This window comes from Lytechinus pictus, chromosome 12 (genome assembly GCF_037042905.1).
Source record: "Lytechinus pictus isolate F3 Inbred chromosome 12, Lp3.0, whole genome shotgun sequence".
Lineage (NCBI taxonomy): Eukaryota > Metazoa > Echinodermata > Echinoidea > Temnopleuroida > Toxopneustidae > Lytechinus > Lytechinus pictus.
The window spans coordinates 12,989,754-13,015,026 of record NC_087256.1 but is presented as its reverse complement, the minus strand read 5'-3'; the positions used below and the strand labels follow the sequence as shown (position 1 = coordinate 13,015,026).

The window sequence follows — 25,273 nt, the reverse complement described above, 5'->3', positions numbered from 1 at the left end:
GCGGTTACCTGAAAATTTCTTGCATGCATCTGCAGTCATGAATGCATAATTGCAAAATTGCAACTTCATGAATTCAACAAGATATGTTTGAGAGCATGTTTATATCAGCCAGATGTTCATAAAACCCACTCTGCCCACCCTTCCCCTTCCCCATGGGTAGATACTGTAGGCAGAATTGACTGTAATTAACACGCCAGATGATATACTGACCTGACTTCTCGTAATAGAACCGCCTTCTCAGGTTTGTCCAAGATCGCCAGGAGTGGAGTCACAAGAGCATCAACACCCCCTTCTGTATGATACTGTAAAATATGATTTAAAAAATGATAATTAAAGAGAAGTTCATTCTGGTAAATCTAATTTTGATAGAAAATGGTTGGAAGCAATCTGTTTTAATCATATTCCAGGATAGTTATTTAGAACAAATTTCAATCAAAATAACTCAGGCTTGCTTGAAATTATATTCATTTCGTCACCACCTGGTGTAGCTAACACAGGAAATGACATGTGGGACCACATTATAAACAGACAGGATTTTTTTCAGGAATTTTTCTGATCTTCATTTGCTAAATTCTCTGTAATTATACACTTTCCTTAAAAATTCATTTGACAGATATCATTCATTTATAGTGTTTTTATATATCTCTGCAAGTTTTTTTTCTGCTGGGACCAGTTCCAGGGTTTATCTTTAAGGTTTCAAACTAAAAAAAATGAGCCCCTCAGTAAAATAATTCAACATGAAAACACTTTTGCTTTAAAGGCACCTTGTTAATAATCAGAGCTGTGTCTTTCTCACAGGCAAGTGGCAACCTGCAAGTGGCTTTTCATTAAAAATGCTCACATTCCATCAAGACTAAACATTATGAAATACAAAAAAAATGTTGAAGTATGGTGGGATTCTAGATAAAAGACTAGGTACAGAGTTTTAACAAGGTGCTTGTGTTGGCAAGATGAACTCTGGGAGAAAAATAATTTCAATAACCTCTTGGTGCCATAGAAGCTTTAGGATTTTTGCAACCAAAAGACTTATATACTTTCACCTCTTTTTCTGTATGTCATGAACGAGCACCAACAGAAATTTTGATGAGTTCAAATACAGTAATAATAATGGTGGCAACTTATATAGCGCACAGGTCCACCTTTCGGTGCTCATGGCGCTTTAAAAAATGGATATATCATGTAGCACAAGAAAGGATCTCCATTCATACGTAAAGTCATTTGTGACTTAGTAACAGCTCCATGAAAAGACCTGCTGATCTTATAAACAGTTATTAAAGTAAGAGTAGGAAAATCACATTACAAAATGACAAGAGAGTCTGGATAAGAAAGGCATCTAGCAAGCAAAAGCAATTTCAATCTCACCCTTTTGATGTGTCTATGGACAGCAGCAGCCTCATCTTGGTTGAGTGTTTTCTTGATAGCTTCTGAGAGTATAGGCATCTGACTGGCCTGAGATGCATGGACATGCATGATCTGTGTTCCAGCTCCAGCAATGAAAGCTCCCTTCTGCCTGCCAAGACTGCCATGGGAGCCTGCAACAAAGACATTTGAAAACATTGAATCAACACAGGTAGACACTTGAATGTCTCAAGTGCTTTGGGGACAGTGTCTTATATTGTTGTCTGGTTCACGATCACTTTAAATTGTAAAGATAGTGGATTCTCAACTAAGCGCAATCAAAATACTAATACTTTCATGCCCCTTGTCCCCAAGTTTTTTTTTTTTTTTTTTTTTGAGATACAAGGTTCTAATAGACCACTAACATGTACTTCTTTTTAATGATTATTGTAAGAACAGGCTATTTTCAGGTATATAAAAACCTTTGTGACCTTTGACTTGCTGCCACTTCTTAATACCAAACAGTATTGTAATGTACCCAGTTTATGTTAAAGTCTCAAGTATTCTGTGAAAACCAAAAGCATTAAAAAATTCACATAAGCAGGTGAAAAACATAGAATGTCTTTCTCCTTTTTCACTGCGCATGCTTACTATATTTTCATTCATAAATTGGCTTGTGGCAGTGGCTGGATGACATTACCTATGCCACTGTGTTTTAAATGGGGGTTGTTCCACCAGTCTTTTTCATGCGACATGATTTTCGGGTACCCGCCCCAAATATGTAAACATTGTTCCATACACATGTGAGGGTGGATGGGTGGTTGGATGAATAGATAGATAAATGTATGAATGAAAGATACAAATGTGCTGAATTCTTACTGTTGCTGAGTGATTCCCCTAAACTATCTTTCCTCGATGCCCAACTAGTGGCTGACCCAGGACGCTCAGCAGGGGGTGGCCTTTCTTGTTCTTCCTCTGGAGGTAAGGAGATGTTGTGACGCTTCTTTACAATACCCTCCGGTCTGGTCTTGCGGAAACTTGCGATAATACCAGTCATCTTACTTTTCCCTATAGAGATAGAGAGCATTCGATGAACAAAATAATCTTTCCTAAATTTCTGTTATGTTAATGCTCATGCATTATAGAGAATAAGGCTCCTGAATATGCACAGGACTTACATCTACAGATTTAATGAAATACATTCCCATTGGGACATTGTTGATTATGCCTAAAAAATATCTTTCATGAATTTGAAAAAGTTGTCCCTAATGAGACATCAAAAATGTACATCAAGATAATGGCAGAAAGCTTTTAGGACACATACAATACATTTCATTGGGATCATAGGGTGCAAATTACACAAAGTTACCATTATGAAATTTATATCATCTGTTCTTATATTTTAATACAATTTTTGAATGCTAAAACAAGAGGCAAAGGTACTCAGCAGAAAATCTTACGCCTAGGTAAGTTTGTAAGTTCTCAGAATTATATACTGTTCACTTATTAGGTACCCTGTCAAAACCAACCCACGTACCCTTCAGCTGAACGACCTCACCTTTTCTATGTCTCTTGCCCTCCTTCTCCATCACCCCTCCTCCAAGATCCTCGTCATGGGCTCCTGCCTCCTGCCCAATGGGATCCACCCTGGCTAGATCCTCCTCAAACGACTCTGCCAGGATCTCCTCCTCAATATCCTTCTTGGGAGATGGAGGGGAGATCTCCCTCTCAGGGCTCCGGTCGTATTCACGTTGCTCCTTCTCGTGACCTTTGACCTTGGGCTTGAGGCCAAACAGGGCACGGAATGTCTTGTTTCGTTTGACCTTGGCCGGTTTGTGCTTGGGACTATGCTGTTCCACCACTGGAAGTCGCCTCTCTGGTACAGAAGAAACAAGGTAAGAATGGAGTGAAATTATTTAGGTTTATTTGGAATACCGATAAAGAAACAATGAGAACAGTAAAAGATCTTTCACTTCAGTGTATTACACATGCATATTTAATATTGGAAATGAGGATCAAGTAGTGAAGAAAAAAACAACTTGAACTAGATGTACAGCGAACCATTTAAAGGTGTATTGTGTTAAAGTGACCTCTAACGCTAGACCTCAAGATCTCTCCCAACTAATCCGATAATTGTCACTCCTACATTACTAAATATGAAGTTCATTAGTAAAATTCATCACAACAAAAACAGTATAGACAAATGACCAGCTAAAATTGGTAGACGGAGGCATAAAACCTACTTAGAAGCATTAACAAAAAAAACAAAGAAGATGTGAACCACATGAAATAATATGAAGCCACACAGCTAGGCCCATTCTTGCAAAGAGATTTCATTTTCAAATCACACTCTGATGGTTATTAATCTAGATTATGGCAATGGTTTGTGAGACAAGGCCCAGATCACCTTTGAATTCTTACCTCCAGGACTTACGATTTTTATTACAGATCGAGCATGCGATCTTAAACACATAGGAGTAATGCCGAAAATTTGTTTACAAATTATAATTTCCTCCTATTAAAGCCTCTTTATTTACTATCTATTGTCCACAGCAGACTGCATTTGCATATTCATGAGTAAGAAAGAAGAGGATCGAGGGTAGTTGAATTCCAGTTCATCGTGATTTAGCCGTGAACCAGAATAGCCTGGTGGTAAAGTCGCTGCCCGGAAAGCAGTAGATGGCAGGTTCGAATCCCACTGGTTCCAATTTTTTCTGACTTAAGATTTTCATTACAGATCGAGCATGCGATCTTAAACACATAGGAGTAATGCCGAAAATTTGTTTACAAATTACAATTTCCTCCTATTAAAGCCTCTTTATTTACTATCTATTGTCCACAGCAGACTGCATTTGCATATTAATGAGTCAGAAAGAAGAGGATCGAGGGTATTTGAATTCCAGTTCATCGTGATTTAGCCATGAACCAGAATAGCCTGGTGGTAAAGTCGCTGCCCGGAAAGCAGTAGATGGCAGGTTCGAATCCCACTGGTTCCAATTTTTTCTGACTTAAGATTTTCATTACAGATCGAGCATGCGATCTTAAACACATAGGAGTAATGCCGAAAATTTGTTTACAAATTACCTCCAGGATGTTTGACACTAAGAGATCTCCCAAGGCCACGCCTCTTCTCCTTACCCCCGCTGTCCCCTCCCCTGCCTGATACCATCTGCTGGGGGTGATGCGGTGGTGATTGTCTGAGATGTTGCTGTGGAGGTGCTGGGGGTTGTGTTGTACGGTGTGTCGTGGGTTGTGACTGGGGGTATGGCTGTGTCCGCTGGGTAGATTGCTGAGATTGGACCGACGAGGGCCGGCTTGGGAGATGATCTGTGATAGTTGTGTTGCTGAGATGAGGGCCTCCCTGAGAATATTGATAGAAAATAGGAAATTAGTTTAATAACATCAATGAAAGCATTATCCTATATTTTTACATTAACTTTCACAACAAATGTGATCAAGACCGTGAACTAGCATAGAAAGAAAAGCATATTACTCTTGAAAGAAAAACAAAACATGGTACCATAAAATCAAATATATTGATTTAATGAAAGAAAATTTATCACAAACTTTTCAATGAAGAGGTAGTTGAAAAGATGTTTTGGAAAGATGGGATAAGATAATAATGCAGTTTGAAACAGAATAATATTGGATAAATGGATATCATAAATATATATACAGATGAAATACACAAAGGAACAAATTCTTGTGATTATTAAAGAAATCTATTACAAAATCTGAAATTATTCATTACATGATGGACACTAAGAAGCAAAAAAAATTGTACAAATTGAAATTGAATTTTTTAATGACTTACATTGTGTGTAATTAACACAAAATTTTGTGAGAACTTAGAAAGTAATTTGACAAGTAAACAAACCTGGACATTTTGTCTTGCTGACATAATTACTGGAACATTTTCACCTGGAGATTGCTTGGCTTTCATGTCCCTCGCATCAAGACGTTGCACACCCCCGTGAGGTGGTGCTCTGGTCAGCCAGTCCTTATTCTGCTTAGGTATGGGTGGGACTGGTCCATTAGGAAATGGGGGTGATTTCTGCTGTTGTTGATTGGAGATGCCAGAAATCATGGAAGGAGTGGTACTTTGTGACCTGCTTGCTTCTGTTACAATTATGAAAAAGAGTGGAAAAATCATCAAAAGTCCTTTACAAAAGTTTTGTTCAAATCTTGTGTCCTAATTTGAAATACTACCTTTTTTATTGAAAAGAAATATCAACACTATATTTTATCATTTTAAATGAAACATTCATTGACTTATATTCTTTGTATTCATTCTATTTCTTTCTTTTAACAAAAAAAAACATAATCTCATAATACAAAGCTTTGTTATTGATTACTAATTTCCCATATCTATTCAGATTGTTTGATTTTGTGTGTATTGAACAATAAGCACATGCATTGGTCCATCCCTGGTGTTTGTAAACACTCATGTCTCATTGCAATTGATAGATGCACGTAAAAACTTGACCATACACACACACATGTATAGTATATATCTTGACTTACTGTTTTGGCTTTGATTGAGGTTGTCTGATGCCATGCTACGAATGATCAAGACAAGTCTCTTCTGTCCTCTGATGAGATCAACAGCCGCAGCATGAGGGATGTTCTCACAGCTAGTCCCATTGACTGAAAGGATCTGATCACCAACCTGTATCTTGTGGTACTCGGCCATACCACCTCGATCGGTCCTGGTGGGGAGAATATGGAATGATTAGATGCATTCTCTATCAACTTGTCTTCAGGCAACAATATATTGCAGAAAGAGAGATGTGTTTGAAGACAATGCAAAGTAAAAATCCCCAATGTGTGCTTCTGATCAGTTGAAAATCAAGTGGCCTTATTTTAGTTATGTTTTATTGCAACATTTCTGCAAGAAAGATACGTGGTGTACCATGAAACCTACTACACTATTCTTCTTCGCCATGGAAACCTTCAGAAGTTACATCATACTAACCTGCCACCCTCTAGGAGAAATCGTTTTAAAAAAAACTGCAATTTATTGAATGTGATAAAAAATAAAAAATAAAACACCTGCTTGCCCATGAATGAATGATTGGTTTCAATTCACTTGTTCACATGACAATGTACAGTGCTCTTGAATTAAGATGTCTTGAGCAGTTCACGTACAAAAAGGTTGAATATTATATTTTGAATCGTACAATACTGACATGTGCAAATGCTCAATAGATCACATATAAAGTTGTGCTCAAAAGTTAGTGAGCCCCACCACCAAATGCACTCCTTCATACTGAGTGTTGAATGTAGACTACATTACTACAATGTTCGGCGAGCCTAGAGAAACAAACTTTATTGAATGTAACATTTTATCACCTGAGTTTACAATTGAATATATAAATAAAACATGGCAGAACTTGAATACTTAAAATATGTTCATTTTCTGGTGGGGTTCACTCACTTTTTAGCACCACTGTATTTGATGTATTTTCCTATTTCCATCTATTTTCCTATCTCACAGGTCTTTAGTAGAAATTTAAAAGCAAACTCTGATCGCTTCAAATAAACGTTCGATACTTGATTATAGAGGCAAGATTTGTTATCTTTTAAAAGAAAATATACTGGAAAACTTACTTGGATACAAATATTCCAAGGCCATACTCGCTTCCTCCTCGTATGTTGAAACCAATAAACCTATGTTTCTCATCCAGTTGAATCACTACTTTCCTCTCTCTGTTTATACCAGCAGTGGATGCGTTCAGACCTGATGGTGGGCCCCTTGCACGAGAATAGGTATCAAACCTAAACACAATCACATAAATAGAAATGTAATAATGACACGATACAAACACAAAAGCAAAAAAAAAAATCAGAAAATTCATACTTTTGGTGGTAAAAATCATATTCATATTTGATTAATAAAATAGGAACAAATGCAATTTTATCAAATTGGTTTGGTATCTCTGCAAGAGTAGTCTGCATAGTTTATTGGAGATGCATTCACATTTGATAAATGACAGTAATTGGTGGAATGGTTCTGGCTCTTGTCTGTCGATCAACGGTTTGTAGGTTCAACTAGAATGCAAAAATAAGTTTTGTGAAAATAAATGAATCCTTCAATAGTAATTAGTATCAATTGTCTTATTTTACATGTGCATTTGACTTTGATGACATTTTGAGTGCTATACTTGACAAATTATTTCTGTTTGTTAAAATCAGCTTGTCATTTGGGAAATCTGGGCCTTTGAATTCATAATTACTACATGTATTTATATTTAAAAAAAACACAAAAACTAATTTCAATTTTGCATGAATACTCACCATTTTGTTTTCTCTTTTGATTGTCTTCTTTGAGAGTGTTGTACTAATGCAGGATTATGCTGAACGGTCATTCGGAGCTTATTGGATCCCTGTAATACACGGATAGCACTGCTGATGGCTATCTCTTCAAAATTAATGTTGTTCACTTCTAAAATCTCATCACCAACTGCCAGCCCATTTTTCTCTGTAGGAATGAAAGTGACAGAAAAATTGATTTGATATTTGTTTTAATGTAATCAAATTGCAACTTATCCAATTCAGATTTCAGAAAAAAATACATTTTAGAGTGGAAATGATTAAGCAAATAAATGACAAGTATTAAAGGTAAAAGAATGTAGTTGTAGCAAACATTCATTTCATGAGAAAGTATTAAAATCAAGGTTAATCGTCACCCTAGTATCAATTATCATAGATCTAGATCTGGTACAATAACATAAACTTGTCTTTGCGAAATAATGAATCTTAGCTGAAAACTGACAACACTTGTGATTACTAACACAGAAAAATATATGTGAGACAGTGTATTAACATTGCTTAGAAAAATATTCAACATATATGATGGAATTCCAAGTTTATTTTGCTCATATCTTGGCAATTGCTCATTTTCTTCCAGAGCCATTTTCATTTACACATACAAACACTTAGGTGGTCATTTTATTGGATTCTGGGCTCATTTTTAGATTATTACCACAGCTGGCAATGGAAAACTTTGTGCAAGTACATGTATGTAGAAACAAATTTAATGGCAAAGCAAAGAAATTTATTTTTGCTTTGATATCTAACAAGGGAAATGTTACTAAAAGCTTAAAACACATCTTGCTACAAGGTGAAAATGATATACAAATTAATGACTGGGCTCTTTTATAACGGTGATCACCCGGGGGGGGGGGGGTACTCGACCAAAAAAGTAGTACATTACGTCAGACCCCCATTTGCAGAAATACCGCAGTTCAGATTGCAAACTGCGGTATTAGACCCCATTTTGCATTTGAAATCTAAAAAATCATTTCCAAGCCCTGGGGGTCGTTTCATAAAGCTGTTCGTAAGTTAAGAGCGACTTTAACAACGACTGGTGATCATCGCCAATGGTTTGTACCATTTACCGCAAGACAGGATCACCAGTGGCTCTTAACTTACGAACAGCTTTATGAAACACCCGCCTGATCAACCCCACTTGGCCAGGTAATCCCCACAGGCCAGATTATGAGCGTTGAGCCAAGGACGAAATGATAAACAACAGCTGTGCTATTACGTAAGTCTTCTCTGCCTGTAGAAGGACCTTCGGAATCAAATTATTGTATTCGATATTTAATCACGTTTTCAAAGGCATATTGTATTCAGAAATTCAATGCTAGCCCATTTTCAATTTCGAATGAAGAAAATCAACCTCGAAATAAGGAAAGTAAGTGAATAAAAAATGGCGACATGTTTTCCCGGACCGCACTCGGGCTGTTGTGTTATCTTCGGACCGAGGTCAAGAAACGGGTGTTTTGATACTTACATTGCATGCCTGGGGCAGTAGGGTTTTCGTACTTGGAGAAGAGAATTCATTGAGAAAAACTGGGGTATAGTGTTCTCAAATGGAGGTTTTTCGTCATGGGTATGTGCCGCGGGCGAGACAAAAAACGGGGGCCTTGGAGCGGGCTTATTGTAAAAAGGAGGGTCCTCGGAACGGGCTTCAGAACTACAAATGTTTGTGAAAACGGGGGTCCTTGGAACGGGTCGCCTGCGTGTGCATCCCAATGGAACGGGCATACGTGCATGCAGCTAGCACGGCGCACAGGCGCCCGGTGCACTAGCGCAGAGGCGATGGTCGGACAGCGCTCTGCGGCCGCTTTTCACAAAAATTGCGGCTCATCGTAGCAGATCAATGCGACCGGAACGGCGTAACGGAAAATATGTGAAGCTTTGGAGCGGATATCTTTCTTCTTTTTTCTTGTTAAGAAGAAAATGCTATGCTTTGGAGCGGCTTTCTTTGTTCTTTTTCTCAATAAGACAAAAATGCTATGCCTTGGAACAGAAATTTGAGTGTGAAAATGGGGGTCCCCTCCGCGGCACATACCCACTATGCATTATATACTGAGTGCCCCCCCCCCCCCCGGGTGATCATAATAGAAAGGTTTGTTTTACTCACCAGCATCAGACCCTCTCTCAACCCTGCTTACAGAAACTGGGGTACCCTGCTCTGATCCTCCTTTGATTGTAAAGCCTAAATCCTCATTCTTGTTGGTGATTGTTAAAACTCGGGGACTGGTTGCTACATAATGACTCATATCTGGTCCAAAACAAAATGAGATTGAGGGAAAGAAAATATATTATTAACATATATACATTCGATTCCATTCCATAATTCCTGAACAATTTCTAAAAGTTATACGAGTATATAAATGATTAGTCAAGTTATCATATCCCGTACTTATTCTTCTGTACGCAACTCCTACCTGACATATCACCCTGGTCTTGTACATCATGTACAATAGTAGCTTATTTTGACTTAACATTAATCTTTCCAACACATTTTATCACAAGATTATCCATGACCTGTGGCTCAGTACACTCATAAATTATGGAAAAACAGATATAAAAAGGATCATATGAAGTGCAATCATGAATTATTCATCAATATCTACCTACCTGTTATCTTGATGAGGTCATTGGGTGCTATATTTTAGACACTCAATGTGATACAAATTCCTCAAGAGATAAAACGTCATCATGAATTAAAGTCCCACTTTAATAACTGATGTGCTCAATCATAAGGATTATTTTAAACCTGGGTGCAATTTTAAATACCGATTTGATGACTGCCTAACTGTAACCTTGCTTTAGACCCTATCAAATCCAAATACAAAAGAAATCAATAAAAGTGACTTCACATGCAGAGCTTACTTCCCCCACCTCAATGGAAGGGGTTGATTGAGAAGCACTCATGCATAAATAGTGGCATAGATACTTCTATATCAATTAGTGAGAAAACAAGTTACAATAGACAAATGCAGGTGCAACAATCTCTGTTGGATATATTAAGAAATGTTACAAGTGAGCACAGAGATGATTTTGGATGCAAATGTCAGTTTCAAAAGAAGTAGAAAATGCATTTCGTTGCTGAAGATCATACATGTAAAAAATGATATAAAGCTTTTACAGTTATTTTGATAGTATACTGTACATGAATATTTATCTGATATTGATGAAATCCCTATTAATCTACATGTACATGTGTTAATATAAGTATTAAGAAATATGTTTGTCTATCAGTGGAGTTTATATACTTTTCCTGGTACATGTAGCTCAAAATGTATATTATAAAGCATAATTCTCTATTTTTTTTAATATCAATCTATGAGTTTCTTAGCTTATAAAATAAAATGTGGAAAACAAAAATGTACCCCAAAAAATCTGAAATATTGGCATGAATTTAGCATATCCACGTCATCATATTGCCAACATACAATGGTTATTCAATAGTCATTCAGAAGTCTAATAGGGGATTTTGCACATGATATATCTGCATTTGCGATCTTCTTTCTGAACAAAGTGATCCTTACATCAACTCTAGCAGGCAATAATAGTTTGTAACAAAGACCCTTAAGGGCATTTATAGGGCTACTTCAAAGAACATCCACACCATAGCCCTCGGCAAAGTAGATTCTTGAACACAATGGACGAGACAGACTCTGACGCTTCCTAAAAACCCAAACTGTCAATATTTCATCACCTGTCTGTCTTGTCATTCATATCTACAAATCATCTTTGCAATGCTTTAGAAGGTTCGGGACTCCAGGTACATGTACATTAGGACCTGTCCCTCAAGGGAAGTCAATGCCATTCTTAAAGCTAGACAATGCCAAGATGTCCTCCTTGAAAGACTGATCTTAATGAACCTCATTGAGACTGCCAACAGAAACCCTTTCAAACTGTCCTTTAACCAGTTAACAACAGCTATTGTTTGCAAGCAACGCTCTGCAAAGACTAATTATTGATTAAGTAGCAAAGAGGGTCTGGATGTTATTGCAATGCAACTGATGATTCAGCATGGATTCAAATTTACATTGAATCTAAGAAATGCAAAAAACTAAACATAAGAAAATAAGTTGCAGTATCACCAAGCACATGTATATCATGGTACATGTATCCCTGCTTATCCTGTTTTCAAAATGGATCAGTACATTTTCAAGTATTAAAGGGGATGTGGTACTGGTTATTATCATTTTTAAGCATAATATGCTACATGTAGACTGATAATTCAACAGGATGAAACATGTAGAGTATGACCCAACAACCATGATCATTTTATTTTCATTTTCTGAGGCTTGTATTCAATAACAAATCAAATGGTCAGTGTTCTTTCTGATCTACTGTATCCACAAATTGGTAGTGTATTGGCGAAAAAGAAGAAGTCCTATTAATGTTTTGAATTGAATCCACACTCAATCAATATGAATGCTTTCTTTACGTATCACAAAATTCTATTATATAAACTTCATCATTATGGTATAAGAGGTACTTTTTTAGAATGGTTTAAGAGTTATTTGAGTAACAGACAACAGTTTGTATCCATCAATGGTATAAATTCTCCATTACTGCAAATAAACACAGGCAAGGTTCAATCCTCGGCCCCTTGTTGTTTTTATTATATATCAATGATGTCCAATATGTTAGTCACCAACTGTGCCCTATAATTTTTGCAGATGATACAATTTTTTTTTTGTCAGGTAAAAGTATTGTCGATTTAAATTCTATCCTGAATGTAGAAATACCTAAGATCGAAGAGTGGTTTCTTGTAAATAAGTTGGTTATTAACTCTTCTAAGACAAATTATATGATATTCAAAACAAAAAATAAGAAACTTTTTGACAATCTTAGTGATATCTACTTAAACGATAAAAACGTACATGTATTACAAGTTTCTACAATTAATTTTCTTGGAATCACTCTTGATGAAAACCTGTCATGGTCTTCTCATGTAAATGTAATTTTACAAAAAATATCTTGTGCTATTGGTGTTATATTTAGAATAAGACATTTCATACCACTTCAAATTCTATTATACATTTATAATGCAACAATTTTACCACATTTATCTTACTGCACAATGACTTGGGGTAGCTGTGCTCAAACACATTTAAATAAAGTCTTTGTCTTACAGAAGAGAGCATTAAGAGCAATTAATAACTCCAACCCTAGAACACCATCTGGACCTTTATTCTATAAGTTTAAAGTTCTTAAAATTTTTGATATTTACAATTTACAAATAGCATCTTTTATGTATATGTTTGAGCACCAGTTGCTTCCTCCCATATTCACAAAATACTTTAAATTGACTTCAAATGTCCATTCATATTCAACAAGACAATCCAGTGATTTATATTTACCTTTGTTGAATTATGAATCTTCTAGAAATTCTGTAAAATATGCTGGAGTTATTTTATGAAACAAAATACCTAAAGAAATAAAAAGATGCCCATCTCTTGCCTCTTTCAAAACAGATATAAAAAAATCCTTATTGATGCATATAAATCAATTTGAAAATAAGTTGTATTGCCTTATCATCCACCCATATAATTATGTTTACAGTACTTTCTCCCTCTCTCTCTTCTATGATTATTATGATTATATTATGGTCTCGGGAGCCCAGCCTTAGAAAGGCCATTGGCCTATGCTGGCTCCCTCATATTCTCATTTATTCTCTTGTTAAATGTATTTCTATTTTTGTATCTTTATTTGTATATAGTGTATTCTTTGATTTGTATGTTGTATGTTTTTTAATGAGAATTTGGAATAAATAAATGAAAATGAAATGAAAATGAAACGTTTCCAATCAAGGTGGTATGTCCTATTAATATTATGTTTTTTGCAGGAACAAATGTGTAGCTCTGAAATGACAGACCATGTTAGTCACCCAAGAAGTTTCTTGAACATACATGTACATGTACATCTATAAAAGGCACAATGAGTTGATTACTTGACCCTCCTTCTTTATTATTTGTACATAGAGTTTTTTTATGGTCTTCACCGACTTAAAAAAGCAGTATGTACGTAATACACAGGTATCGGAAGTCAATATCTTGTGGTGAGATAATGCATCAATGATCGTGGATAAAGACGTTTATAGATGTGAAAATTTTCAGAATTCAAGAAGCTTGATCATTTAGGTTCGATGACCCTTTGTTAGTCTGGGTTGGTTGGAGTTGGTGAAAATCAATAGTATTCTTTCTGAAGAAAAGAACAGGATCCGCATAACCCAAGAATTAAAAAAAATAAACTGACGTAAATAACTCTTACAGATCAATTGCCAAGTTTTAAGTTGTACATGTACTGTAGGCTTAAAATAGCCATCACCTCTTCTTACTGTATGTTTCTAATGAACAGAACAATTCCAGTTTAAAAATGGGCAATAACCATCCTTGTTTCAACTGAATGTTTTTGGAAGCATTGATGGAAGATAATATTATGTAGAAGCTTTGTGCTTCATAATTGACATTTTGGCATCATTATCATCATACCGTACTTGCATTTATAACATGAAACCTGTATCCAGAATCCCTAAAATGCTCACCTAAATCTTCACTCTGCGTATCAAAAGACCTTTCATAAGCCCTCCCATGCCAGCTAGGAGACCTCTTAAAGACAGGAGCGTCCTGCATTAAATGCGTGGCCATCGGGTGGGCCATGCGGTCGTACGGTGCCAAGGTGTCAAATTCTTGCAAGTACCCGGGTGGCACCAGGTTCCTAATCTCCCGGAGTAGGTCCATCTTTGCTGGCGTGTTGAGAATACTGCGTAGATCAGAGATGAACTGCCGAGCATTGTGGTATTTCTGGTACTCCTTCAGCATGTCATGAAGAAGATCACGCTCCCGTTCAGTCAGGAGAATCCGTGCCTGGTGATGGTAGTGGCGCAGATTGCGCTGCTGCTTGTCCTCCATTTTGAAAATAAAATCCAAGCGCTTTTTAGTCCAATGTTCATTTAATCAAGGGAGAATGTCTTGTTTCCTCATGATAACTGTCATTCTGAGAATTTGGCAGATCTGAAATATAGTGATCATTAAAAGTACATGTACCTTTCCTTTGTCTCAGTTTCTAGAGTAACTTCCTCATTCTGTGTCCTTTGGCAGAACATGTAGTTCACTGACGATCATTCCATTTCTGAAAAGAAAGGTAAAATATAATATTATTTTTCACCATAAAAACCATAAAGCTACATTTTACATGTGCAAGAGGATCATGACAATTTTTGTACAACTGAGTGAATGCACAGTACATGGATGTTGAGAAGATAATTCTGTGACTATCAGAAAGCACTTGATTTTTATGAGTGAAAGAAAAGTTTGTGGCAAACATGTACTTTCCCGGTATCTGAACATAATAAGCTACAACTGTAAAAGATGGTTGTTTGACTCTAGTGAATAGCAGGAAGGCTTTTCACATGTTCCTTCAAAAAAGAAATTCATCTTTCATTTTGGGGGGGGGGGGGGCATCACCAAGACCAAAAACAAATGCTAGCTATAAAAGCCAAGTAGGCCTATAGACCTGAGCAAAAATAACAGTGACACAACTCTACATGTAGTCTTAATACAATGTACATGTATCTCAAGAGGGAATAGGGTCAGAGTTACATGTAGGATTGTTCTAGAGTTTTTGGTTCAGAATATATATAAATATAAGGATAAGGGTTTATATAGTCTTCAGGTTGTCTTTTGTTTGGCTTATTGTGCAGATTTTCCATCAGAGCAATTGTCGCCGGAGCAAATGTCATGGGACCCAAATTGCTTCATTTCCATTTGCTTGAACACTCTAATCGTTTGCTAATTTTGAAGATTTGCTCATCTTGAATATTTACCCAACAATACATGTAGAAATTACACTGAATCGGTGCCAGTTTACCCCGACAATCTTTCTTTTTTGGCAGTATTTGGCTTATATTATTGGCATGTCACTATTGCCTAGTCACTAATTCAAGCAAAAGATTAATTACCAAAGTGCAAAAAAAGGCCATAATGTCCAAATTTCAATTTTATAATTGACTTTAATGAGCGTGATCGGTTCATCACGGACGGACATTTGATAGATTTTGAAAACTTTGAAGGCTTGTAACAAATTAGGAATAAGATGAACATGGTTCCTTTGTGTTTTATAGTGAAGGGTAGGACAAAGTATGCTGAATGATGAAAAAAGTTTGTTGCCATGGTTACCTACAAACATAGGTAGCCACTAAATGTGCCATATCACGGACGGACATGATAGAAATGTGGTTTTCAGAATTTTTGAACATTTTTATTGTTTCTATCTAAATAGCTTAACTTTGACCAATAATTGTTAATGCAACTTACACTCAGGTATGTTAGCTTCTATGTTCAGCATATTGAATTCTTAACCAATATCAAACTTCTGAGAGAATTGCAAATATTTTCCATCTCGGACGGACATCACGGACGGACACAATTAAAATACATTGGAAGTACCTTGTAAGAAGTTCTTATTACTTGTTTGGGGGAACAAATGCTATTGTATTGATGATTTGTACATTTTTTAAATATAATTAAACAATATTAGTTGCACAATCAAGTTGCTACAACTTCAGTCAAGTTGCTACAACTTGATTTAAGTTGTAGCAACATGATTTCTATGCTAGACACACAAAATAATCTAGCCATATGATTGCTTTTAAACACAGTTCTTTTCAAATCAAACATCCCAATGCACATTGTCTTCTTTTCAATTTATTATACCGTGTTTACACTTAATCGGCAATTGGTTCAGAACCAAAAGCCGATGCAGAATCGGCTTTTGGTTTGCGTTTACACGTTGTTACAGCTCGCGGTTCAGAACCGCGAGCCGATGCAAAAACCTGAAATGATACGCACACCAACAATATACGTCATAATAAAGACAACGCTGGATCAGTGCGCTAACAATTACGTCACAATGGTAAAGTAAATGAAATGCGCACAAATTGCCGATGCAGAATCGGCTTTCTGTTTACACGTAGTAAAAAGCCAATTCTGCATCGGCGCGGTTCAGAACCTACTACTTTGGTGGTGCAAATTGCCGGTTCTGAACCGCGAGCCGATGCAAGTTACTCGCGTTTACACGCTATGAAAAAGCCGATTCAAATGCCGATTAAGTGTAAACACGGTATTAGAGAATACTATAGTTGGTACCAAATCAACATCCAGTGGATCAATGATTATGTTGATACTTTTTATGATATATCATGATGATACATGTTCATACATTTTTAGGCATTACTTTTCGAAGAGCACATATTTTTTTTTATGTCCATTAAGTAAATCCAAAAGATTCACAGGTTGCTGATCATTATGCTTGTTTGGTGGATCAAGTATGACCACAACACTTGTCCAGGCTCTCTTCAAATTCATCTTTTGTCCATATTAAAGTGGAGACACCCCTTCACATCAACAGCCCTCATGTATTTAGGCCCTGACCGAATCCAAAATTGAAATCAAATACCAATTAAACTTGTAAACACTGCAGTGCAAGCTTTATATGAATTGTATGCATTTTCAGATTACCAGATCAGCAATTTGCTCAAAATTAGCTCAAAAATGGACTTTTAAACAAAGAATTCTTGTACTTTTCACAAGCCTCAAGGACGTGATGTCATGTTCTGTTTAGTAGAAGCATTGTGAATCCATGGGTTTGTACATAGAATTTTTTTTTTTTTCTGCTTATCAGAATATGCATTCTACTTTCTTCCTTTCAATCACTTTCTGCAAGCTTCAATTGATGAAATATACAGCTTTTGACTTATTCTTGCTCTATTTCATTTCCTGCTTTTTGGCATACATGTAGCTTCCAACTCTATCTGCATTCCAATTATGTTTTTTAAAAATTCCTGACAACAATTAAGCCCCAATAACAGCCAAAGAAAGATTTCACAAAAAATTGTGAAGAGTTGTAGGTTTCCATCCATTTGAGTTTTGAATAATTCTCAGTACCATTTTTCACTGCAAATTGGAACTAAAATTAAATTCATAATCTGCTCAGTATTTGCTCATTGTCTGTCCGTGATGAATTAAAGGAGAATGAAACCCTTGAAACCAGCTGAATCCATATCAAAGAGAAAAATCAAAGAAACATATTGTTGAAAGTTTGAGGAAGATTGAATGAATAATAAGAAAGTTATGAGCATTTGAATATTGAGATCACTAGTGACTAGTGCCATATAGATCCTCCCATCGGCAATGCGACCAAGATCTGTGATATCACACACGTACAACTCCCTCATTACTTTAGTACTTATTTGACTTATATTCTCACTTTTATAGAGACTATCACAAGGTGAGGTGTTCTCTTTATGAGATGACAAGTAAAGAGGTTTCACAACATTATATCATTGATGAATCGTTTGTCATATGATTAGAATGAGCAAAAAGAGATGTTTTGGGGTATATTTTCAGTGTCCAAATGGGAAGGTTGTACGTGTGTGACATCACAGATCTTGGTCGCATTGCCAATAGGAGGATCTCCATAGCATTAGTGATCTCGACATTCAAATGCTCATAACTATTTTATTGCTAGTCCTATTTTACTCAAAGTTTTGTTGATCATATTCTTTGATTTTTCTGCTTTCACAAAAGCTAACTTGCTCCAAGAGTTTCATTCTCCTTTAATGTCCGTCTGCGATTATTTTGATTTATGATATGGATAAAATGTATGGATTTTAGCTTTATTCAAATGAAATGATGTACAGTGTCTAGTGAGATGCTTCTACACACTTATATTTTTGTTTCTATTCTGATAAAGAATAAAAAGCTGAATCCATACATATTATCCATATCATAAACTCAATAAAAATGATCACGGACGGACATTAATTTCATCACGGACGGAAATTTCAAAATGGAATGTTAACATCTAACAGAAAAATTTACTTCCCATATTTTTTCTACTAATTTATGTTTGATGATAGATTGATGTTTAGAGTACAAGAAAATCCAAACCAAATTGGAGTAACTTTGAAAACAATAAAACTAGAGTGAATTGAATTTGAGTGAATTTACATTGTCCGTCCGTGATGAAATTAATGTCCGTCCGTGATCATTTTTGATTGAGTTTATGATATGGATAAAATGTATGGATTTCAGCTTTGTACAAATAAAATGATGTACAGTGTTTAGTGAGATACCTCTACACCTTTTTATTTTTTATTTCTATTCTGATAAAAAATAAAAAAACTTTTTATATTTTTTTTCATCACGGACGGAAATTTCAAAATGGAAATGTTCACACCTACCAAAAAAAATTACTTCCCAATATTTTTTTCCTACTAATTTATGTTTGATAATAGATTAATGTTCAGAGTGCAAGAACAACTAAACCAAATAAGAATAACTTTAAAAACAATAAAACTAGAGAGAATTTGATTTGAGTAAAAATGTCCGTCCGTGATGAGAGGTAATAGCACCCCCACGAATAAAATGGACTATTCCAGGAATTTCGGATTTATCAATCTTCATGAAACTGAGTTCTTTGAAACCTGAGATATCAAAGATTATCTTAAAAGCAATTTTGATAGAAATATCTATAAAAAAAAATTTCACCTCAATGCTAACCCTTAACCGATCATGCTCTAATAGTCAAGTGTATATTTTTTTGTTAAAGACATTACCTTGACACCCTTCCAAGTACTTGAAGAATTAACATCAACATTTTTGCCTGTGGCCTTGCTCCTACTGAATTTTTCAATTCAGTGCATGTGTCACATTAAAAAGCACATTTTACTACTGATGCAATTTTTTAATGGCTTTGAATTCGTAATATGAGTACTGTGGTTATGTTGCTTGTAATTTAGTAACAAAGAGAGCCAACTCTCCTAATCAATAGCAAAACTTTTATCATTGCTCAGCTCAGACACCTCTCTATAAATATTAAATTTGAATTCTGAATCTCAGGAGTTCTAATTAAAATGGAATATATCCTTCACAGCTCAATACTAATGCACGAAGCAGATGAGATGAGCACCTCATAGCATTTGTTCCTGTGTGAATAATCAATAGAATTCCTATCTAATGTGGGCTTATAAGGTATACTTCAATTAGTACACATTTTTACACAATAATTCAAGGAATTTTAGTGAAGAAATAGATGTAGAACATGTCTTGCATGAGCATGAGAAATATAGATGTAGAGCTATGCATACTTTGTAATCAAACCCGGTCCATAACTTGTTTAGAACTACTGCAAGACAGAGCTCTCTAGATACATTTAAAGCCTGATTTATGAAGTTGCAGTGAGCAATGATTTTCAGAATCTTTTTTAAATCGAGAATTCGAGATGTACATGTATGCATCATATTGCAGGAAAAAAAAATACACAAGGGCTCTGGGCGATATACATGTACATAGTTACTATTCAACCAAACATGGCAGAATGATTACAATGTAAAAACAAGCTCAAAGTAACCAAGTTACCGTGTAAGTTGAAAAGAACAATACTGGAAATTGAATTTTGGGGGGGTTTATTTTGGCTTGTTTAAAGGGATGGTCCGGGCTGAAAATATTTATGTCTTAATACAAAGAGTAGAATTCACTGAGCAAAATGCCTAAAATTTCATCAAAATCGGATAATAAATAATAAAGTTATTGAAGTTTAAAGTTTAGCAATATTTTGTGAAAACAGTCATCATGAACATTCATTAGGTGGGCTGATGATGTCACATCTCCACTTTCCGTTTTCTTATGTTATTACATAAAATCATAATTTTTTCATTATTTTATACTTGTGTGAATAATACATGTATGTCTCCCTTATAATGAAATAAGTTGCAGCAATGAATATCGAATGCACTAAATAAGTTGTCAATCCAATTTTTCTAGTTCTTGGAGGAAAAAAAATCAATAAACCTAATTTCATATAATAAAATACAAAAGAACAAGTGGGGATGTGACATCATCAGCCCACCTAATGAATATTCATGACGACTGTTTTCACAAAATATTGCTAAACTTTAAAATTCAATAACTTTGTTATTTGTCCTCCGATTTTGATGAAATTTTCGGCATTATGCTCAGTGAATTCTACTCTATTTATTAAGCTATAAATACTTTCAGCCCGGACCATCCCTTTAATACTGCAAACGGAACATTTTCCATGGTTTCACCATGTATCATCATTAATAATCATGCAAACTGCAAGTTTGATACTATGCAACGTACAAGTACATGTACATACATGTACACCTAAAATATGTTTCCAAATACATGTAAATTGCCTGTACATATAGATCTATGGAAAATAGATTCTCATCAATGAAAAGCTATTCACAACATTGTAAGCAATCTATTAAGGTTAAAGTATTATCATTGGGCAGTCATTGTATGAGAACAAGGAAACCAAAAGACTTTGGAAATTCATCAAATATAAATCAGTAAAAGCGCATATCTCTGAACAATGTTGAAAGGAAACCCACAACCTGCAAGCCACAGAGATATTAAGTACAATGTAACCAAACCAAACAAAAGAGATTCCTTTCAGAGAACCACATCATGCTTCATCATCACCATGACAACCAGGGACTCTTTTCAAGCATGCACAGCTGGCTTGGAAAAACAGGGGATGAGGACATGTCCTTCAGGTTTATACCCAGAATTGAATTGGAATCATGTATGACACTATCAATGGAACAGACTGTTTGATTTAGTGGACTGGTAAATGGGAAAGGGTTTGGATTGCTTCTTTCACTGAAAAGAAAGCCAAATATATTCAACCTCCAAGGCAGATCAAGTCAACACTTGAGTCAGAGGTCTGTAAGTCTCACTGCAGGTTTAAAGAATCAATTACAATTTACTCACTCTGGTTCTGAATTAAAAGGTGACATTAAAGAGAGAGAATGCAAAAATACAATGAAAGAAATGCTTGTAGATACATGTACGTAGTCTGAGATCACAATGGTGGATGTGCATGAAGGCAATGAAGCTATTTTACTTTGAGACTGAATAGAGAATCATTACCTTTACATGGACATACTACATTTCACATGCATTTTTCAAAGTTCAGACATTAGGCCTATACATGTACATGAAAATAAGCATGAAGCCATGAACCAACATAATGATGAACATTCAAAGTTATTTTTCCTCTGATTGAAGAGAATCGTCATCAATTCAGCTCTTCTGATACACATGTAATAACCACCACATACTTTTGGTGCAGTACAAAGCAGTAGTTCATCCCCTTGGGTTTTCTTTGGATTGGTGTACTTAATAAATCTGAGACAGAGGCCATTTGCTAATTGGGACTAGTAATGTTGACAATATTTGCAACAATAATCTTCACATAATTTCACAAACCAATGATATAAATACCTGTTCAGACGATGTACATCATAACTTAACTTAAATGAATTTGGTCATTTCCTTAAGGAAATTTTTATGCTAATTTAGGCCCATTATTTTTAACATAAAAAAACTTTCTCCACTTTTTAAGTTTTCAACAATGTTGAAGTTCACCCCAGAAAAATGTTGATTTGAATAAATAGAGAAAAATCAAACTAGCATAATGCTGAAAATTTCATCAAAATCGGATGTAAAGAAAGTTATGACATTTTAAAGTTTCGTTTATTTTTCACAAAACAGTGATACACACAACTCAGTGACATGCAAATGAGACAGTCAATGATGTCCGTCACTCACTATTTCTTTTGTTTTTGTTTAAATTATATACAATATGCCATTTTTTACAGATTTGACAATAAGAACCAACTTGACTGAAACATATAATATTAAACAATGCTGATTCCACATGTTCAGGGAGGAATTAATCGCTGTTTCTCTTGACAATGAGGAGAAAATTAGAATATTTCATATAATAAAATTCAAAAGAAAGTGAGTGGATGTCATCAGTCTCCTCATTTGCATACCGACCAGGATGTGCATATATCTGTTTTGTGAAATTAAGCGAAACTTTAAAATGTCATAACTTTCTTATTTCACATCCGATTTTGATGAAATTTTCAGCGTTATGCTTGTTAGATTTTTTTCTTTTTATTCAAATCAACTTTTTATTGGGGTGGACTTGTCCTTTAATGGAAATTCAACAAATACGCCCACCATGGCTAAGGTTCATTGACCTTGGTCTTATGAACTGAAACTCACACAGAATGTTCATTGATACTTGATTACTCTTACAGTACATGAATGTCCAACATTTATTTGTTTTTCTTTTTTTTTGGTGGAGGAACACATGGAACTGTAAGAAATTTTTGATTGAATATCAATATGTATGGTCACCCCATCAACAGAAAAAGCAATTTGAATTTTTAAATTAGCAAAGTGAGTAGTTATATTGAATTTGACAATAAGGTTTCCAAAATATTGGCAAAACATCAGCAAATTTTGTACCTTTTCTTCAATTGTTCTTCTGGAAACAGTACAGGCCACCCTCTAGGCTCCGTAACACAAAGGTTTGCGATGAATTGCAAATATGAAAAGACACCCCTGATTGGTCCTTGGTCAGTATTTTAAACTTAATGCGCATGTAACATTGATATCTTGTCTTGTCTGTCCGTTGATGCCCACAATCATTACATTGATTACTATGGCATATGAACGTCAAGGTCGACTTGACCTGAATTTTGCCGGGACCAGCAGGTGCAATACACCGGGTAACACCCTACTCTTTGACGAATAGTGTATTGGTTTTAACGTGCATAGGTTGTGACTCTCCTATACACGGGACCAACATTTGCGTCCTTACCGATGGTCGAGTGTTTTCCAAACTGCATTCACACCTGCACTGAATAAAGTGGCGAGGCACGCTTACACACAACGCTATAGCATCAGATTTTTTTGTTAGACGCGTTCCGAACCCCTCACGTTGAGATCTTATCCGAAACATTTGCTCTAACCCACTAATTTAGCGATTGATCGCTGATCTGTGTTACAGAACCCTGGGCCCCGTCTTACAAAGACTTATGGAAATTCATCAGTGTCATAATTTTTTTAAGAAAAATTTGCACAATGTCATTTTTATGCAAAGAGAAGTGCATTGAATTTTCAAGAAATCAATGAATTCATGGATATACATTCATATCTAGGGCCTATGTACATTCATATCTAGAAAATCTTTTGAACATACATGCATTTCATATATTGACTTTCCATAGTTGCGATTGATCAGATCAATTGCAACTATGGACAGCCAGCAACGTCAAGTATTATGCATGTTTGTTCAAAATATTTTCTAGCTGTGATGTACATGTACATTCATGGAATCATGCATTCATTGTTTTCTGCGAAACTGGGAAATTCACGCTGACAATTTGTGTAGACTATTTGGGGAAGTTTGATGAGCTATGCCTATGTGTAGTATGTTAACGTTTGTTTTGATGTGATTGAATAATGAAGTGTTCAGTAATAAATACTAATAGGATGGGGGTCGGGTGTCCGGACACATTTTTGAAGCCAGGGCCAGGCTTCTGTTTTGTCTTTGAGTCTGACTTTGGATTACAAAATAAAATTATGAATTCAATATTTGTACATATGCAACTTGACATAGGCCCTATGTACTCTACTCTCTAGTCATCTTCTATTTTGTTCTCTATTATATTTCCTATCATTTTGTACTAAAAATTGATAAAACTTCGCTGGTAATTTTTTCAAAATGTCTTTCTAAAATTGATTGTCCGGACACACAACAACTGGGTATACCTTAGGCTTAGCGTCGGGTCATGAGGCCAGCCGCAGAGTCAGCGAGGTAGCGGAGCTGAGGCTGCAGCGCAGAGCTCAGAGCAGAGTGGTCTCGGCCTCGGGTGCTGATGCATCGCGTTAATAGTATACTCCATCGACATCCAGTCCAGGACTCCCAGGATCACTCACAACAAATGACTTTCATTTATCAATCAATCACTGGTCTATCGCTGCATTTTTTAATGTCAGACTTAACTTCGACCAAATCCTAACGTTAGGGCAGCCATCCCTCTCACGAACGATAAAGTAAGGCAGCTCATCGGCGGCGGCGGGTGAAACATGGATCTGTCACGATCGACCTAATTTGAACAATGCAATAACAACATGCACGTACGGTGTGTACCGTATAATATTTATAACGGGAGCTCGCTAGCTGCCGACCGGACCCGTGCCCCGTACCGTACCGGTACCGGTCCGTAGATCAGATTCTTTAATTCGCTCGATCCAAGTTGATTTCGAGGATTTGCAATTCTGGCGTGCATCCGGGTTCTGGAAGCTATGGTGTTCAACTTTGACCTCATTTCCAGTTAGACTCGACAAAGCAGTCCTCATTTATTTGTAATTTTGTGTATAATAAACCTTCTATTAGTTAACTTCATTTTGGTGTATTGTATGAGTTACCAAGGTAATTTTCAAAATGGTTTAATTTTGATACATCAATTAAAAAAAAAACCTGTTCTCTTCGGGGTTCTCTTAAGCTGGATTTTTGTTTAAATCAGACAATGTCTTGTAGGCATGTCACTTTTTTATAATTGGTTTTATAACGTACCACAAAACGACAAATTTATAGGCGTAAATATCCATATCTGAATGACACGAGCCTCTAAACCCAAGATAACAACAACAACGTTTTGTTTGTTTTCTCTAAGAAATATGATATTTGGTCTTACAAAAAGTAAAAACTGGGATGTGCAGAACCCCCAGAAACT

General features: G+C 35.8%; 1 protein-coding gene across 2 annotated transcripts in view; it reads right to left on the bottom strand.

Moving 5' to 3' along the window:
• Window positions 1-24,851, bottom strand: part of LOC129273557 (uncharacterized) — a 33,054-nt gene extending 8,203 nt beyond the window's left edge. Inside the window, exons 1-12 of one of the 2 annotated variants that reach the window (XM_064107717.1) lie at window positions 24,306-24,851; window positions 14,195-14,781; window positions 9,770-9,910; window positions 7,636-7,819; window positions 6,949-7,116; window positions 5,863-6,047; window positions 5,216-5,457; window positions 4,423-4,699; window positions 2,897-3,214; window positions 2,218-2,406; window positions 1,363-1,532; window positions 211-302 (exon numbers count right to left, since the gene is read on the bottom strand). In XM_064107717.1, coding sequence (XP_063963787.1) covers window positions 211-302; window positions 1,363-1,532; window positions 2,218-2,406; window positions 2,897-3,214; window positions 4,423-4,699; window positions 5,216-5,457; window positions 5,863-6,047; window positions 6,949-7,116; window positions 7,636-7,819; window positions 9,770-9,910; window positions 14,195-14,561 — 2,333 coding nt within the window. In that variant the 5' untranslated portion in view covers window positions 14,562-14,781; window positions 24,306-24,851. Of the gene's footprint in view, window positions 1-210; window positions 303-1,362; window positions 1,533-2,217; window positions 2,407-2,896; window positions 3,215-4,422; window positions 4,700-5,215; window positions 5,458-5,862; window positions 6,048-6,948; window positions 7,117-7,635; window positions 7,820-9,769; window positions 9,911-10,269; window positions 10,490-14,194; window positions 14,782-24,305 lie in introns of those variants that run through there. The other variant, XM_054910612.2, reaches the window with a different exon arrangement.
• Window positions 24,852-25,273: the final 422 nt, after the last annotated feature.